The following is a 19,045-nucleotide window of genomic DNA, read 5'->3' as shown; positions in this document are numbered from 1 at the left end:
TTGGAGGTTTCCATATTTGGGTTTACCTAATGACCCGGACGTTGTTTACATCATGACGCCATTAGAGCTGGTCACTTAAATCAAACATCCGACGAACGAACGTTTGCAGTTTTCTTTTTATTACTGTTATATCGTGAAATACCATGTAGCTGACGTGTTAGTCCAATATGATAGGAAAATATTATAACCGATGACCCCATGTTCACATTGGCTAAATAAGCTGTCTCTTCGCTGGCATGGGGCCGGGACGACTCGGCCATTTTATTTGCAAAAGGCATGTTCTTCTCCCGTTACCGGAAGTGGCAGCACCAGAACAAATGACATCATTTCTGGATTTCAGCCGGAACGGTTACGTTCACTGTTGTGCATCAGTATAGGCATCAGCGTATCTAGGTTTTACTAAAGTAAAACATCTTTGATATGTACCCACAATTCCCATTTTGGTAACACAAATGGATTGTTTTCTCACTGTTTCATCAGAAATACATGGTTGCATGTCATAAGTTGGGTACAATTTCCATTACATGGTCAAAAATGACAAAAAAATGTATTTTTTGATATGTTGTATATATTGGAAACCTCTAATAATTAACACCATTTATAACCTTATCACATGCTTAATTTTTGAGATAATGCTTAATTACTAATTATTTAATACACAGGTGTCTATGTAAATCTCAATTTTCAAATGCATTTTTCTCAAATCGGACCTCAATTACAAAAATGACCGTAAATTTTTCATTTTATGCAAGAATGTTATCAGATTTAGAGGATTATGGTCTCAATACAAAAATGCTTCAAATGAACTATTTCAATAATTATACGTATGTTAATTACATAATTGTGAAGGTCAATGACCTTTTTACAAGTAATTAGCGAGACGGTTATTCTATTATTATGGAAATGAATATCAAGAAGAGAAATGTACATAGCATGTTGCTAAAAATACTGAAATTCAACTAGGATCTCATTAAAAATGAAAACGATGGGACATATTTCCATTTAAGGTGGTACTACACCCCTTGATAAATTTGTGACTATTTTTGCATTTTTCTCAGAAAATAATAACACATCATTGGTAACAAAAGTTATGTAAATTTAGGGGTATTACATGTAAGAATCAAGTTACTACACTGGAATTTCAGTGACTCAAGACAAGCGGTATACTTTATTTATGATAAAAGAGGTACCGCTAGAATGTACCTCATTTCTTTTATATAATGAACCCCTTGTCTTGAATCACTGAAATTTCTGTAAAGTATATTGGATTCCTTGCCCCAATACATAACTTTTGTTACCAGTGTGTACACAAAATGTAGTAATTTTGTAGTTACTTTTTGAGAAAAATGCAAAATTAGTCACAAAATTTATCAGGGGGTGTAGTACCACCTTAAGTAGGCAGTAATTGTTTTAGTTGTACAAATTCAATATTCAAAGCTGTCAGTACATCATACCCTCACTAGATTTGAAAAAGTAACCAGTAGTTTTGACATGCTGACATGTGAGTTTTCACATAGGCCCTATTGCACACTCCCGCATCCGCCTGCTCCACATCCGCCTGCTCCTCCACCCCTGGTATTTTTCATTTCAACTGCTGTGATTTTTTTACTGAATAATTTATTATTATATGCTTCAGTAGATTGAAAGAGTATAAAATTAGGCTTAAAATGAGGTATGAACCACTGCTGTAGGATATATGGGGTTGCAGGAAGCCAATCAAATTTGTATCACAATTTTCAGAAAAGTGTAATCCCTCCTCCCTTTTTGCATACCCAACTTATGACATGTGACCACATAGACTTAGAGCGTCAAATTTCAGGATGATATTGAGAAAAATATGATACAAAAAACTCATCAACAATGAGAAAAATCATTTTCATTTCCTTAACTTAAGTTAAGCTTAGAACTTTTTATTTTCAATTGCTTTGATATGAGTTTCACACAACTCACTGACAACTGCTATTAACAACAGGTCTATTTTCATATATTTTCACAATGTACAGGTTTATAAGTTTGTGAGTATTAAAGCACAGACCCTGATTAAAGTATATAAAGAACTTTTAGCCATCTACTCACATGTCTCCAATTGTTATTTACCAATTTTGTAACTGCAACAAAACAATGGCCCACACAGTTGTTATGGAACTTAAAAACAAAACACTGCATAGTAAACAAGAACCTCCGCAACATGTAAATGTAAGGAGGGTCATTCTATCAGAATTTTCACAAGGCAAACACATTCTGAAGTTATAATTTATATAGCAACCTAAAGGTGCATCTTGAATGAAATAATACGGTCTCCGTCATTGGTGAGGATAAACTTATCTGTACTATAAAATATGTGACATGATCAAGGGGAATGAATCACATGTCGGCAATTTTCAATTAGAAGTTTTTTTGCTCCATCAAAATCGGACATCTGATTACCGAGTTATGAGCTATTTATCAATGGGTGAAAACAATATAAAACAAAAGAATTTGAACGCTGTTTTTGCCAATATCTCAAAAACAATATTAGCGACGTGCGACTCCTTCCTCTTGATCATGTCACATATATCAATAATAATCAAATACAAATGATTTTCCCTGGTGTCTCCAATGTTTGATATGAGTGAGTATTTTGACCATAAAACTATCATTTAACTAATTTTGTACTTTTCTCTCTATTTCACAGAATATTGCCATCCAAGAACAAAGTGATAGCTCATTAGGAAGTGAAAGATTCGCTCTCCTCGTCAAAAGATGATCAGATGAAGAAGACACAGATGCAGGCTTATTAGATGAACTAAACACAGATAACATCAAACTGCCGTGTAAAACCACTACATCTAACAAAAAGAAAAGACCTGTGATTGAACTTATTCTAGCAGAGCAGAACAGTGAAGAAAAGTGATCAGTACAACTACATACCTATTCAAGTACATTTATGTATTGTTGCATATAGAAATGTAAGCTACAATGTAATGTACATGTAGATGACATACATTCCACATTGTGATCTTTGTTCATTGCCACTTTATTTTTATTTAATGATTTCTTGCATGGGTCTTTGCTGATAATAAGATGGCAAGAATAGTAAAAGACCAGTGTGTAAAACAAATGGGAGACCCATCCCACTTGTCTTATCTCTCATCGGGACTTAACCAGTTAAGGCATCAGGCTGCCTTCTGTGATGTCACCATCATTGTTGGACACCAAAGATTTCCTGCTCACAAAGCAGTTCTAAGCTGTGCAAGTGACTACTTTCAAGGAATGTTCTCATCAGGGTTTCAAGAGAGTACAAAGAGTGAAGTAAATGTTCCTGGAACTGAAGAAAGCTTTGCCCAAATCTTGGACTTTGCTTATACAGGGCACTTCAATCTCTCAGTAAGAACAGTCATAGGTATTCTCAAAATGGCTTGTTACATGGTTTTGACAAAAGCTATAGAGTTATGTGCAGAGTACCTGAAAGATATCAAAGATTTGCTTACAATAGAAGACTGTTTTGAGATCTGGTCAATTACTATCAATCATAACAGTCTTTCAGATGTTGCACAAATGTACAAAAGCCATGTTATCCAGAACTTTCTGAATTTTGTTAAATCAAAGGACTTTCTGGAGAATTCCTCTGCAAGTGCCATGATGGAGATCTTAAGTGATGAAGAAATAGAGACAGATGCCCTTACAGAGGAACAGATTCTGCAAGGAACAGTCATGTGGCTGAAATATGATTGGGAGCAGCGTAAGGCCCATGCTGTTGATCTTCTGAAGAAGATACGCCTTGGTTTGGTGCCAGTTGACAGACTCCAGCATATCCTTGGTGATGAGTTAATGGCCATGCCAGATTGTAAGGAAATGGTGGAGGAGGTTGTCAAGTTGAGTGTTGCCAAGGATACTGCATCATTAATCAAGAATCATCTAGATTTGTTTGGTACTAGAAATACTATTGCAGCTGAATTATATGTAGATGACGAAGATCCGGCATTCTTCTCTGTAGCATGCAGTACTGAAAGAGCATGTTACAAACTTACTAAGTTTGCTGATATTCCTAATAAAATTCCTTATTTGGAATCAACTGACAGATTTAGTGGTATTGCCTTACTGGTATGTGATGAAGGTCATCTATATGCTGCCGGTGGCTCAAGTAATACGTATATTATTGATGATGATACTCCTGAAGAAGAAGAACACCACCGGAAGTGGGTTGCTGAAAACAATTTCTTCAGGTACAATTCTGAGAAAAATGAATGGATTTTGCTTCCTCCAATGCCCAAAGTATTGTTCTACCCAATCATGTATGACTTGGATGACTATATATATGTAATTGACACAAGCATGATTGAAAGGTATCATATACCCAGCAACACATGGGAACTTACTGTAGATAACTTGTCACTTTATGCCTCCTATGCAGCTGCCATAAATGGAGATACATGCACATGTATATTGATCAGTGGTTACGACGAAGTAGAAGACCCCAATCATCAAGTGTTTGATACGGTGCCAGTTTTCAAAGTTGGTATTTATAAGCCAGCAAACAATAAATGGTTAGATGTTTCTGTCAATGGAAATATGGATAGAGATTCATCTTTTAGTGTGCATAATAATGTATGCTATATAATCAACGAAGGCAAAGATCAAAAACCAGATCAAATCCGCAGGTGTATCTGTGACTTTGACAGTGATAGTCCGGCAATAGACATTGCCGAGGCAGTACATGTAGAAAATGACATTTATAAGAATATCCAAAGGGAACTGGGCCACAAAAGAGATAAAAGAGACCAATATTCAGTTGAATTTACATTTGACAAACGCAAACTAGGGATGATGGAAATACCATGCAAGTGTGACTCCCATGTGAAGGAAAAAAACCAAAATAATGTTGATGTAGATAGCAGTATGTGAGATTTCTCTGAAGGTTTCCTATTGTCTTTCACACAGAAATTTTTGGTCAGATTTTACTTGTAGTTACTTGCCGCAAGTATTTCTGGGGGTGGGGTGAAACAATGTAGGGTCGGTGTTACCCAAAAATTTCATTGCCAAGACGCTGCGAATTAACTCACCAGACCACGGTGAATGACTCCCAAGTAGCCCAATTTTTAGGATTTAAAAAAAAAAGCCCAATACTAGATATTTGGGTGCTTTTACCTGAATTTAGAACATAGTGCTGTCGTCGGCACTATAAATAACCCAATTGGGTGGAAAAGCATGTGACTCAATACTTCCGGTACTTAATTGGGAAGGACATTTGCTAGGAAAATGGGTTAATATTTGTAAGGCAAAAAAAAAAAAAGGTTTGTCTCAAAGCTGACGAGTGATCTGAAAACAAATGCGAAATGCGATTTTTTTTTTTTTCCAACTTGATATTTTTATGGTGTGTCAAAATTGAAAATTAGTGTGGTGGCTGTCGAATTCAGCAGTGCCAGTGTTGTCTATACCCATCATTTCCAACACACAAGCTATCGGAGCACATGGATTCTCGCCGTTAAGTATTTCTAAAGCAACATCTTTTAGTGTGTTCGTAGTTTTGGTTTTGTGTAAAAACCATCCTTTCTCTTTATTTTTCCCGGATAATTTGATTTTCAAGATCACAAACTCGGATGATGCTGCCGCTGAATCCATGATGACTTCGGGTGGGAGGATTGATACTCGCCATGTATTTAATATTTAAATTAAACAAACGTCATCGTGCGTCATAGTCATTCATATTGCCTCAAGACGTAAAATGACAACATTAAAAATGTTGATGAATATTCAGCGAGTACTCGAGTACATGGTGTACAATTAAGATTTTTATTGTAGGATCGGTCTTAAAAATAGTATGATTTAAATACGCATGCAGGTGTGTCGTTCAGACTACAACAGTGTCATCGTAGGTGACTTTTTAGTTAGGCTGTTTTAAATTCTTGATCCAGGAGATGCACTGTGCGATGTTCGATGTTTTTTGATATTTTTATTTTGAGAAAAAAAATCTGATTTTCGCCGAATTTTTCGGGAAAAAAAAAAAAAAGTTTTGAAATAAAAAAAATTTCCGCATTTCTTTTTTTTTTTTTTGAATCGCGCGATTTTACAAATGCGCGCCAGCTTTGAGACGAACCTTTTTTTGGGGGGGCCTAAGGAAATCTTGTAAAATGGATAACTGTTTAAAATGCAACAAGGGCTGTAAATTAACACTCATAATAATGTTCTTACTGGTGCTAGTACTGCATGTAGTGTGAACTTTCAGGTGTGTAAACTTTCTTCAGGTTATAGAAATATGAAAAATAACAAAGCTTTGCTTTATAAGTATTATCATTTCGATATTAACGATCTGCATTCATGCTGGCGTACATTGCGCAGTGTATGCAAAAAAAAATAATCACACTATGTCAGGCTGTGTTCATTCAATTGAAATTTCTAGTGTAGTAGTGACACTTTTTTTCACTAGTAGTCACATGTACAAAACTTAAACCAAATTATAACATACAATTTCATACAAACAGATATTTTTGAGACTGCATAGTCTCTTACTGAACAATTTAGGTGCGACTGCATGCGTAACATGGAAGTGAATCCAACCATGCCAACACACTCATGATTAGATTGCATTTTATCCAAATTTGTGCATTCGCGTTTTAGTTTAAAATATGCGATATGTGGTTGGGTCGTGTATAGCTGTTGAAAGCTGTGTTCATTCAATTGAAATTCCTAGTAGAGTGAACTCAAACTTGGTGTTGGAGATATGTTAGAAAACAACCAAGTGCTCCAACTTCAAAAGTCATCAAATTGTTAATTGCTACGATTTGACTTAACTTGGTGGAAATAAACAGGAGGATGAAGCAAGGCATTAGCCAGAGGGGTGTCTTTAGGGTGTTCAAAATGGTCAACAATACCTTATTCTACAAAATCAGGGTGTCCACTTCCTATTCACTCCATTATAAAAATCAGAATTTTAGGGTGTCCAAATTGAAAACAGGGCGTCCAAATGACACCTGGATACCCCTCTGGCTAATTATGCCTTGGGATGAAGAGAATTGTCAGTGACTGATGTTAACTTGCACAATACAAAAGTGGTTTTAAATTGCACAAGTATGCTGCAGTATTTATAAACATGATAAAGCACAACATACAGACAAAACTGAGATAGTTTAAGGTTAGATGTTACAGCTCTGTTTAGAGCAAATATTATAAATTTTTACCTGTGAATGCTTAATTCAGGCACGGCTTAGCACCATACTGTATATTTAAGTGCCCTTGTTATTTGCTGATCGCACAGTCATCTCAAAACGTGGTCCTACCCGCAAAGTGTGTGCTGTGTGTATAATACGCCTGTCAAAAGCATGCTTTAATAAGTTTAATTACAGCGTACGCTTTGCAAAAACCTTCTGGCGCATTGCTAGTAAAGCGTGTGAAATGCACATTTTGCGCATAGCAAGATGACGGATCTGTGCAATGGGCCAATAACATTTGGTGATATGTGCAGTTAGGCAAAATAATAGTTTGATTGTTCTCATCTGACTGACCCTATTCTGGAAAATCAGGAAAAAAGTTTATACTGTACAAAATAATATGACCCTAATGTTGGGAATTTTCTAGAATTATTTTCCCTTTCAAAATTGTTGACATCCAAATAAAGTTTAATGATGTGCTAACTTGTTACAATACAATAAATTCTGTTCATACATACTCACGATATAACGACGTTTCTGATTGGATTTGCCCCCTTTTTTGCTGGTCATAAATACCGTTTATGACCAGTAGGCAGGCATAAACAAGCTGCGCCACGCAGCGTTGGAACCCAATTAACGCGATCCACGATTTGCTAGTGTTGCATACACGCGCATGTCACCGCGCCCATCACACGCGGAGCGCAAGAGATGAACGCGTTGACTCCCGGCCGTTGACCTCACGAGCTGCTTCCTGCAAGTAGGCCTACTCATTTTCTCCCAATTTTTGAAGGAAAACGGTATGAAAATGTTATTTAAACTTGTAAACCTTATTTTTTTCATTTGTTTTGGATTGCTAACAATGTTCAGAATGTTGGGTATGTATGAACGGGGTGCATTCATAGGATTTCGGGCATGATTGTTGATTTATGCCCTCGGCTCACGCCTCGGGCATAAACAACGATCATGCCCTCAATCCTATGAATGAACCCCTAATTTATTGTATTGTAACAAGTTAAACTCAATTTGCCCTTGCTGAGAAATTGACGATTCCAATTGCTTACCGGGTCAGAGGTCATTCGTTGTCATGCCAGCGTTGTGGCGATTGACCCAGGAACCAATGAGAGTCGCTGCATGTCACAGGTTTTGGGGCATCGAAATCTAACAAGACAACATCTAAAAGATTTTCCCACCCACCGCTCCCATTGGGGGCAATTGGGCAGGGTTACAAAATAAATAGATAAATCAGAATCATGTGTTGTATAAAAATTTCTCATGTCAATTGACAATAGCTAAAGTTATTTATTCAGGTACAGTCAGTTCTGCAAGGTAGTGCCTTAAAAGTCAAAGCACTCAACTGCCTTCAAAAGTTAAAATATTTTAATATTTTAACTTTTGAAGGCAGTTTTGTCTTGTTTGATTGCCAACATGAATTGCAATTTTTGCGTCTTTGTGCTTCTTCGGTTTCTCGGTCTTAGGGTAATAAGTTTGTTAAACAGTTTCTTCACACTTCTACTGTTTTAAAACACATAATGTGTACTAATATTATTGTCTAGTTAAAGCCATATTATAACATTGGCTGAGCAGGAGTCAGGACGCCCTCAATATTTTTCAAAATTCTGTTTTTTACACGATTGTATTATACTTTATTAAACTAACATGCCCTGCAAGATCAAGACTTTAGGTGCTTTAGTTTTGTCAATATTTGCGATTTTGAATAAAACGCCAGAACCGTCGTTTTATTATTACAGTGGAAATACTAGTCGAACTTGCGCACACGATGTTCACATCACAGTACTTACACAGCGTGCGGGGTGGTACACACACATCAAAGGCCCGTGCAGTAGCACAACCGAAGGAGTTACATGCTTTGGTGACATCTGCGCTGGTAGTAAATTTCAGTTTTCTTTGCTTTACCTCAGTTGTCCGACTCAAAATTAAAAGGAGTTATATCTGACAGTAAAAGCTAACATTTTCTGTAAAAGCTAACATTTTCCATTTTCATGGAAATGTTATAACATGGCTTTAAGGCCCCCAAAACTTATGTATCAAAGCTACTACAGCTTGTTTTGTGGTATGTATAATTTCTTGAAAGAATTGTATGATCAACACTTGGAAGTATTTCATTATGTGTATGGTATGTATATAAATGTTTATGAGCATCTCAAGCTTATTTTGACCGACTTTTAGTTGCAGACAAAATAACATATGGGACAAACTGCATTCTGCATTGGAATTTAAAATGTTCACTTTTGTAAGATTTGAGACACTATTTTTGGCCTAATGTTACTACTAGTATTTAGAGGTTTAGACAGAGTTTTCTATGTTTTTGTTTAAAATGTGTATATACGTGTATAAAATGTATAAAATCAGCCATGCAATCGGACCAGTTATACAGTGTGTCCTAGAAGGTCCACAACTAGATCACAAGATGAGTGGTTCAATGCAATCATAAATGTAGACATTAAATGTAGACATTTATATAGCGCTTTATGCCGTAAACAGCCTCTAAGCGCTTTACATTTATTCCGCCGTCATTAGAATATGTCGGAACCACGTTTGCAGCCTACAAGTGGCGCAGGGTCCATCAGTACAACGACTGTGACTACCCCTAACAGCTTCCCATTGCACCTGGGTGGGGTGAGGCAAGCGAGGCAAAGCGCCTTGCCCAAGGGCGCAACACGGTGGTGGGACGGGAATCGAACCCACGCATACGTCGAGCAAGCTCTCAGATTATGAGTCCAAGGCCGTAACCACTGAGCCACCGTGCCCTCACAGCCACCGTGCCCTCATCATGATTAACGGTACTTTACCTTGGCATGGTTTTCAAACGAAGCCATGCTTGCACTTGAAATTAAAAGAGATATTTTGTTTAAGGGATTGCCCGTATCGGACAGCAACCTTTGCAAAATATTTTTATAGGACCTGAGAGCACATTAGACACACCAAATTGCATTCCAAATAATTATGAGGAATGTCCTGGTGATATCAATTTTGTTTTTAAATTCGTAATATAATACAAATTTTATGGCAAATTATTAAAATTGGATATTTCTTATTTTTTTAATATTTAACAGCCCTTAAACTTTATAAATCTAGCAATTTTAGGTCTTTTTCAAATGATGGATGGCTTTACATCCCTACAATATATACTTTAAGTACATTTCATTAGATTTATCAAGTTTACTTTTAAGGGATTTAGAATGAGCGTTTATGACGTTTCGACAGTATTTTTTGTGGGACATGAGAGCACCTCAGGCGTGTCGAATTGCATTCTGAATACTGAAGCATGTCTTTCTGATATCAAATAATTTTCATTTTTTGAAATTCACGATATAATACAAATTTTATGACAAATTATTAAAATTTGATATTTTTCAAATTTTTGATATATAACAGTCCTCGAAATAAATTTTATAAATCTAATGATATATTCTTAAAGTGTATGTAGCTGGGAGGAAAAACCGACGATCAATTGAAAATTTTGACCTTTTTTAACTTGTTGCACTGTGTTAAACTTTAATATTGAAGATATGGATTTTTTTCCCAAAAAGACCTATTTTTTTTTGTGTTTTGGGAAAATCTTCAATACGAAAGGTCAAAATTTTCAATTGATCAGTCGGCTTTTCATCCCAACTTCATACACTTTAAGTATAAATCATCAGATTTATAAAGTTTACTTCAAGTACTGTTAAATACCAAAAATATCAATTTTTAATTATTTGCCATAAAATGTGTATTACATTGCGAATTTCAAAAAATCAAAATTATTTGATATCAGAAGGACATTCTTCGTATTCAGAATGCAATTCGATATGTCTGATGTCTCTAATGTCCCACAATAAATACTGTCCAAACGTTCATACCCCTTCCCTTAAAGGACTGTTAAATATTTAAAATATACAAAAATATCAAGTTTTAATAATTTGTTTGCAATAAAATTTGTATTATATCGCAAATTAAAAAAATTATTTGATATTAAAAGGACATTCCTAGTATGCAGAATGCAATTTGATATGTCTGATGTGCTCTCAGGGCCCAGAAAAATATTGTGCAAACATTGATAACCCATTCCCTAAATGTGTTTTCAGGATTTTTTGTTTTACCTGTGTGGGGGCAAAGCTCAAGTTTTTTAACATTTTTAATCCAAACCCCATGCCTCTCGACTCGTGTTGTGTTAATCTGTTTGCAGTAAATCATCAGTTTGATTGATTGGGGTGGGTCCCAACATATTTTTGTTCTGTCACAGGTGGCTTTGGCACTGCAGCACAAATGAAAGGGATGTCCAGTGGATCATATAGAAGATCCCTGGTATTTAGCTGTGTAGAAAGTTGTAGAAATGTTTGCAATATGTGATTCCAAATTTGATTGCGAAAAAGATTTGAAGGAGTGGGAGGGGGGTTCTGGAAGATGTAACTTGTAAGATCTGACATTTGCTTAAGTTAGGAAAAGAATGTACATGTATTAGGTTATTCAAGAGATATCATCAAGAATTCCGAAGTTAGATTAAATACTTTTCATAGAAAAATTCCAAAAAAAAACTCACTTATTTTCTGGACAATTCGGCAATCCAATCTGATGCATTTCTCAATGGTGAATACCAATTGATATTTGTTGGATGGTATGATGTCATTGGAAGATAGTAACACCCTCTGGTTTAATATGCAGAAGGAGAGTCTCATGAACGGTGATGAGGGAGCATTCCAACTTAGTCACATTTATGACCAATTAATCCAGAGAGCATCATCCTCTTCCGATGACATCATACCATCCAGCATGCCCAAAGGATCAATTGGCATTCACCATTCTGAAAGGCAACAGATTGGATTGCTGAAATTGGATGGAAAACAAGCAAGTTTTTCTTGGAATTTTGCATTGAGAACTTTTTGATCTAAAATGTCATGGGCTCTTGTCATGAATGAGAATAAGTTAAGTGCTCAGTAGATGGTGCATCATTATAATTAAATTGTTGTTATAAACCCCAAAATATTTGTTAATTTGTTAATTCTTTTAGAAACTTGTTACTTTAGCTAAAAAAAGTTGAAGAATATTAAAAACTCTGTTAGGGGTCTGCAGTTGTTTGGCTTTTTTTTTAGTTGAAAACGTTATGTGAAATATGGACAATTTGTTTTAAAGGTTTTATTTTGACATTGTTTCTTTTTGAGGACTAATAAAAAAGGAAGAAAACAAAATTTGTTAAAAGGTGTATTTTATCCTACTGAGCTATCAAATCCACGAATGGTAGTGAGGAAGTAGAGTATATATTTATAACATATCCATTCTGAACTTCCGGTTCTTGGTGTATATGTACCCACAATTCCCATTTTGGTAACACAAATGGATTGTTTTCTCACTGTTTCATCAGAAATACATACACTTAGAGCGTCAAATTTCATTTCATTTTTCATTTCATTTCATTTTATTAGAAAAAGCATCGTGGCCCTAAGGCCAAATTGAGCAATTTTTACAAAATTCAAAGACATCAAAATATTACTAAATTACAAATACAAAATATATAAACAACAAATTTAAATTCAAATAATGCAAGATAAAAGATGAAAAAATATTGCACATATAAAGCAAAAATGGATATTGCCACATATTAAAACATCAGCATGCAGGTGTGAATCGGCTCCGGGAGTCAGTGTGGGTGGAAAAGGGGTACACAGGTGAAGGGTGCATGAGCGCACGCACCCGGTACCCAATGCACACACAACGGCATGCCAGCACACATGGTCCCTTCATCTCTGAACCCATACAACACCCAACCACCACAGAAAACAGCCACTCACACCTGCACAATATATACTCACACACACACTCGCATACCTAATTCACACCACACATATCACTGGGCTCAAACAAACTCCAAAAACACCAGGATGATATTGAGAAAAATATGATACAAAAAACTCATAAACAATGAGAAAAATCATGTCGAGTATTTCCTTAACTTTGAAGTTAAGCTTAGAACCTTTATACTTTCAATTGCTTTGATATGAGTTTCACACAACTCACTGACAACTGCTATTAACAACAGGTCTATTTTCATATATTTTCAAAACATGCAGGTTTATAAGTTTGCGAGTATTAAAGCACAGACCCTGATTAAAGTATATAAAGAACTTTGAGCCATCTACTCACATGTCTCCAATTGTTATTTACCAATTTTGTAACTGTGCAACAAAACAATGGTCCACAAGGTTGTATGGGAACAAGATACCCCTTTGCAAACAAGAACCTCTGCTACATGTAAATGTAAGGCGGGTCATTCAGCGTTCGAAATAGGGCCGGTCAGCCGGCCATTGGCCTGTAACTTTTTGGCCTGGCTGGTAACTTTTCTGACTGGCATCTAGTTGCCGGCCCAGCTGGCCGATAACTTTTTAAGGTCAAGCCTGGCTGGCCTGTAACTTTTTGAGGCATATTTCGAACACTGGGGTCATTCCATCAGACTTATTACAAGGCAAACACATTCTGAAGTTATAATTAATATAGCAACCTAAAGGTGTATCTTGAATGAAATAATATGGTCTGTTGGTCTCCATCATTGGATAAACTTCTCTGTACTATAAAATATATCAATATTAATCAAATACAAATGATTTTCCCCTGGTGCCGCCAATGTTATGAGTACACATTTTGATATGCGTGAGTATTTTGACCATGAAACTATCATTTAACTAATTTTGTACTTTTCTCTCTATTTGTTTACAGAATATTGCCATCCAAGAACAAAGTGATAGCTCATCAGAAAGTGAAACAGAAGATTCACTCTCCTCATCAAAAGAAGATAGTTCAGATGAAGAAGACACAGATGCAGGCTTATTAGATGAACTAAACACAGATAACGTTAAACTGCCGTGTAAAACCACTACATCTAACAAAAAGAAAAGGCCTTTGAAATTATTCCACCAGAGCAGAACATTGAAGTAGTTGAAACAAAATCATCGTAAGAAAAGTGATTAGTACAACTACACATACCTATTCAAGTACATTCATGTATTGTTGCATATAAATGTAAGCTAATGTACATGTAGATGACATACATTCTACATTGTGATCTTTCTTTGCCATATTTTTATTTGATAATTTCTTGCATGTGTCTTCGCTGATAATAAGATGGCAAGAATGGAGCAAGGTCATTGTGTAAAACAAATGGGAGACCCATCCCACTTGTCTCATCTCTCATCAGGACTTAACCAGTTAAGGCAACAGGCTGCCTTCTGTGATGTCACCATCATTGTTGGACACCAAAAATTTCCTGCTCATAAAGCAGTTCTAACCTGTGCAAGTGACTACTTTCAAGGAATGTTCTCATCAGGGTTTCAAGAGAGTACAATGAGTGAAGTAAATGTTCCTGGAACTAAAGAAAGCTTTGCCCAAATCTTGGAATTTGCTTATACAGGGCACTTCACTCTCTCAGTAAGAACAGTGCTAGGTATTTTCAAAATGGCTTGTTACATGGTTTTGACGAAAGCTATAGAGTTATGTGCTGAGTACCTGAAAGATGTCAAAGATTTGCTTACAATAGAAGACTGTTTTGAGATCTGGTCAATTTCTAGCAACTATAACAGTCTTTCAGATGTTGCACAAATGTACAGAAGCCATGTTATCCAGAACTTCCTGAATTGTGTTAAATCAAAGGACTTTTTGGAGATTTCCTCTGCAAGTGTCATGATGGAAATCTTAAGTGATGAAGAAATAGAGACAGATGTCCTGGCAGAGGAACAGATTCTGCAAGGAACAGTGGTGTGGCTGAAGTATGATTGGGAGCAGCGTAAGGCCCATGCTGTTGATCTCCTGAAGAAGATACGTCTTGGTTTGGTGCCAGTTGACAGACTCCAGCATATCCTTGGTGATGAGTTAATGGCCATACCAGAGTGTAAGGAAATGGTGGATGAGGTTGTCAAATTAAGTGTTGCCAAGGAAACTGCATCATTAATCAAGAATCATCTAGATTTGTTTGGTACTAGAAATACTATTACAGCCAACAACTTATATGTAGATGACGATGATCAGCCAGGCTTCTCTGTAGCATGCAGTACTGAAAGAGCATGTTACAAACTTACTAAATTTGCTGATATTCCTAATAGAATTCTTTACTTGGAATCAGATGAACCCGAAAATGGTATTGACTTATTGGTTTGTGAGCAAGGTCATCTATATGCTGCTGGTGGCGCGAGTGATGTGTATTTTGATGATGATGATCCTCCTGTAAAGGAAGTAAACCATATGAAGTGGATTGCTGAAAACAATTTCTTCAGGTACAATTCCGAGAAGAATGAATGGATTTTGCTTCCTCCAATGCCCAAAGTATTGTACAAACCGATCATATTTCACTTGGATGACTATATATATGTAATTGGTTCAACTTGGAATCTTATTACAGAAAAAAGCATGATTGAAAGGTATCATATACCCAGCAAAACATGGGAACTTGCTGCAGATAACATGTCTCTTTACCCAACATCTGCATCTCCCATCGATGGAGATACATGTATATTGATCAATGGTGAAGAAGAAGTAGAATGCCCCAATCATCAAGTTGGCGATACCAAAATGATGGTTTTCAAAGTTGTACTTTATAAACAAGCAAACAATAAATGGGTAGATGTTTCTGTTAGTGGAAATTTGGATGAAGATTCATATTTTAGTGTGCATAATAATGTATGCTATTCAGTCACCAAGGGCGAAGATCAAGAACCAGATCAAATACACAGGTGTATCAGTGACTTTGACAGTGATAGTCCTACAATAGTTGTTGCTGAGGCAGTAGAAGATGATGACATTCATAAAAATATCCAAAGAGAACTGAGACATTGGAATTCAGAAGAATTTACATTTGACAAACGCAAATTAGGGATGATGGAAATGCCGTGCAAGTGTGACTCCCATGTGAAGGGAGACCACCAAAAGCTACCAAAATAAGGTTGATGTAGGTAGCAGTGTGTGAGATGTCTCTGTAAGGTTTCCTACTGTGTGTCTTTCACACAGACATTTTTGGTAAGATTTTACTTGTAGTTTGACATATCTCTGCCACAAGCATTTCTGGCAGATGAATGTAGGGTCAGTGTTGCCAAAATATGTCATTGCCAAGACGCTGCAAATTAGCTCCCCAGGAGCTAAGGATTAAAAATAAAGCGCCCAATGCAAGATATTTAGGTGCTTCAACCTGAATTTAGAATGTAAATCATGCAATTGGGTGGAAAAGCACTTGACTAACAACTTCTGAAGTTACTGACCTATCTATAAATTTTCACAAAGCCCATTGTTATTGCAATTTGGAACTTCAGAGACTTAAAACAATTCATCTAAAAGTGAATGGAAAATAGCTGTAGCTGTGTCGAGCATGAAAAGTGTGAAAATTATAATGTTCTGCAAACAATTCTACTTTAACTGTACTTCAAAGCAAAAATGATAATTCTACACCATATGTATAATTTTGGCTTTGTGTTCATAAATATAATTGTTAATGTGTGTTTCCTGTAGTTTGTCTGAAAACATAAATGTGAAATGCATTTTTTATGTTTAGAGTTAGGATATGACAAAATGCCTCATATTACTTGCAGAATACATGTATATACATAAAACTATCAATATTCAAATCTTACATACATCTTCATTGATAGTTTTATGATATTTTGGGATATTTAGTGATGCCATATTGCTTGTAAGCAATATGTATTCAATGAGAAAAAATCTGTTGTAATTTTTGCTTGAAAATATAATTTTATCTAGATTTCTCAAATGAAAAAACCAAACTGCTTTAAAGTTTATCCCAAAAACAAAATGCAGGCAGCATACAGGAAACCAACTTAGTTTTATTTAGCCCAGGTTTCATCACAAATTGGTGTTATATTTGACCCAAAATCTTGGCCTGAATGCATTATGCATGTATAAAAATGGATCAAATATGCTTGAAAAAATGGGTGAATATTTGTTAGAAAATCTTTGTAAAATTGATCTCAGGTAATGCAACAATGGCTTTAATTTTAATAACACCCACATATCAGGTGGTGGCCGCATTGCATTCTCTAAATTCAGTAAATTTTCATTGTCAACCGTGTAATTGAATGGGATTATTTTGAAATTTTAAAACGCTTGAAATATCACAAACAAATGGGCCTATGTTAATAAATAATATAAATACAAGCTAAAACCGTTGGGGTTCGATAATGAACCCCACAAAACTAACCAAGTATATTGAAAATGCCATACGGCCAGGCGGTTTCACAAGTTGCCGGCTCGATCATGTCATCCACCACCTGCCACATATAAGCTAGTAGTGTGAACTTTGATTCAGGTGTGTAAATTTTCTTTTGGTTATTGTTTTAGTAGGAAAAACAATTACCGTACTGACGTGAGTATAGTCCCACCCCGTTTTTGGGTGAACATTTTTCAAAATTGGGGGTGGGACTATACTCAATTAAAAAAAAGTTTTTTAAAGTTTTTATTTTTTTCGGTTTTGTAGTGTCCCTGGACCTAGACCTAAATGCTAGGATCATTCATGGTTGACCTAAAAAAAAAAATTTAAAAAAATCAAGATGTTTTGTATTTTTAATATGAAAATTGATAATTTGTATTCATGTCATACTCTATTAATGATTTACATATTTTACATACATACATATTTTATTTATTTCCATCATATCAAAATACATGCAAGTAAATTTAACAAAACGGCAAAAAAGAATTTAAAAAAGATGGCGGAGATGTAACAAAAGGCAAAAGCCTGAATTGAGCGTTACACCACCTTAAAAGAAATATTAGGCGAATTAATATAATACTAGAATTACAGAAATTAAGAATTACACTCAAATACAGATACATACATTTACACACACACACAAACAGATGTCTCAAGCAACAAAAGCAAGGTAATGTAGGAAAATAACTCACAAAAATAAATCATTTGATCAATAAGTCAAAATTACGGATGTGATAAGAAAAATAGTTCAAACAAATCCTAAACCAATTATATACATGTACCAAATACTGATACATAATTTACAACAAAGATATATTATATGCTTAGATTTTTCTCCATGAGAAAAGACGACAAGCGCTTTTTAAAAGAATTTAAATTTCGAGCCGCTTTAATATCATGGGGGAACGAGTTCCAAAGTTTCGGTCCCAAAGTTAATACAGATTTAATTTTGTGTATTTCGAGTCTGTAATCAGTCTTGTTTCTCGTATCATATTTGTGAATACTTTCCAATTCTGTAAATAAATTATCAAATGATTGAGGAAGTAAACCAGTTTTATACTTATACATAAATATACCCAGTTGAAATGCATTGAATTTGAATGCATTTTGAAATCATTAATAGAGTATGACATGAATACAAATTATCAATTTTCATATTAAAAATACAAAACATCTTGAATTTTTTTTTTTTTAGGTCTAAGTCCTGGGACACTCCAAAGCCGAAAAAATAAATAACTCGAAGGTGGGACTATACTCACGTCAGTACGGTAACATCAAGCCTTGCTTTATAAGTTTTGTGATTTTGATATTTTTGATCTGCATTTTCATATATTTTTCCTGTTTTTGAAAGAGACTATGCAGTCTCAAAAACTTCTTTGAGTATATATGTGTAAATGTGTAGGAGATAATTTGCTTAAGTTTTGTGAGATAGATGCCATTCCAAAAGTACGAATCTGCTAGTGATCAAACTTGGTGTTAGAGATATATCAAATAAAAATTCCTTTAAAAAAAGAATGTGGCGCCCAATGTGAACTTGGACGTGATATGGTGAATTCCATGGTGTGTAGATTTGGTATTATAATGATTTTTCTAGGGAAGAGTAGAAGATGATCAAATGCAAGAGAAATGTGTTTGATTGGGGAAGGTGTTCTGACAATCCAAATATAAACTTAGTCCACCTCAAATGACCTGTAACAATTTGTGATTGACATTA

General features: G+C 35.4%; 1 protein-coding gene across 3 annotated transcripts in view; it reads left to right on the top strand.

The window, feature by feature from the left end:
* LOC140148432 (kelch repeat and BTB domain-containing protein 2-like) overlaps positions 1-16,594 on the top strand; it is a 29,957-nt gene extending 13,363 nt beyond the window's left edge. The window contains exon 5 of one of the 3 annotated variants that reach the window (XR_011858487.1): positions 2,675-3,054. Coding sequence is in view for 2 of the 3 variants with exons in the window: in XM_072170369.1 (XP_072026470.1) it covers positions 3,064-4,884 (1,821 nt within the window). In the remaining variant the exon portion in view is untranslated. Of the gene's footprint in view, positions 1-2,674; positions 5,154-13,838 lie in introns of those variants that run through there. The other 2 variants (XM_072170370.1, XM_072170369.1) reach the window with 2 other exon arrangements.
* The last annotated feature ends 2,451 nt before the right edge of the window (positions 16,595-19,045 follow it).

The sequence above is a fragment of the Amphiura filiformis genome, chromosome 3 (genome assembly GCF_039555335.1).
Source record: "Amphiura filiformis chromosome 3, Afil_fr2py, whole genome shotgun sequence".
NCBI lineage: Eukaryota > Metazoa > Echinodermata > Ophiuroidea > Amphilepidida > Amphiuridae > Amphiura > Amphiura filiformis.
Note: the sequence above shows the minus strand (reverse complement) of the source record. Positions and strands in the feature narration are given on the sequence as shown.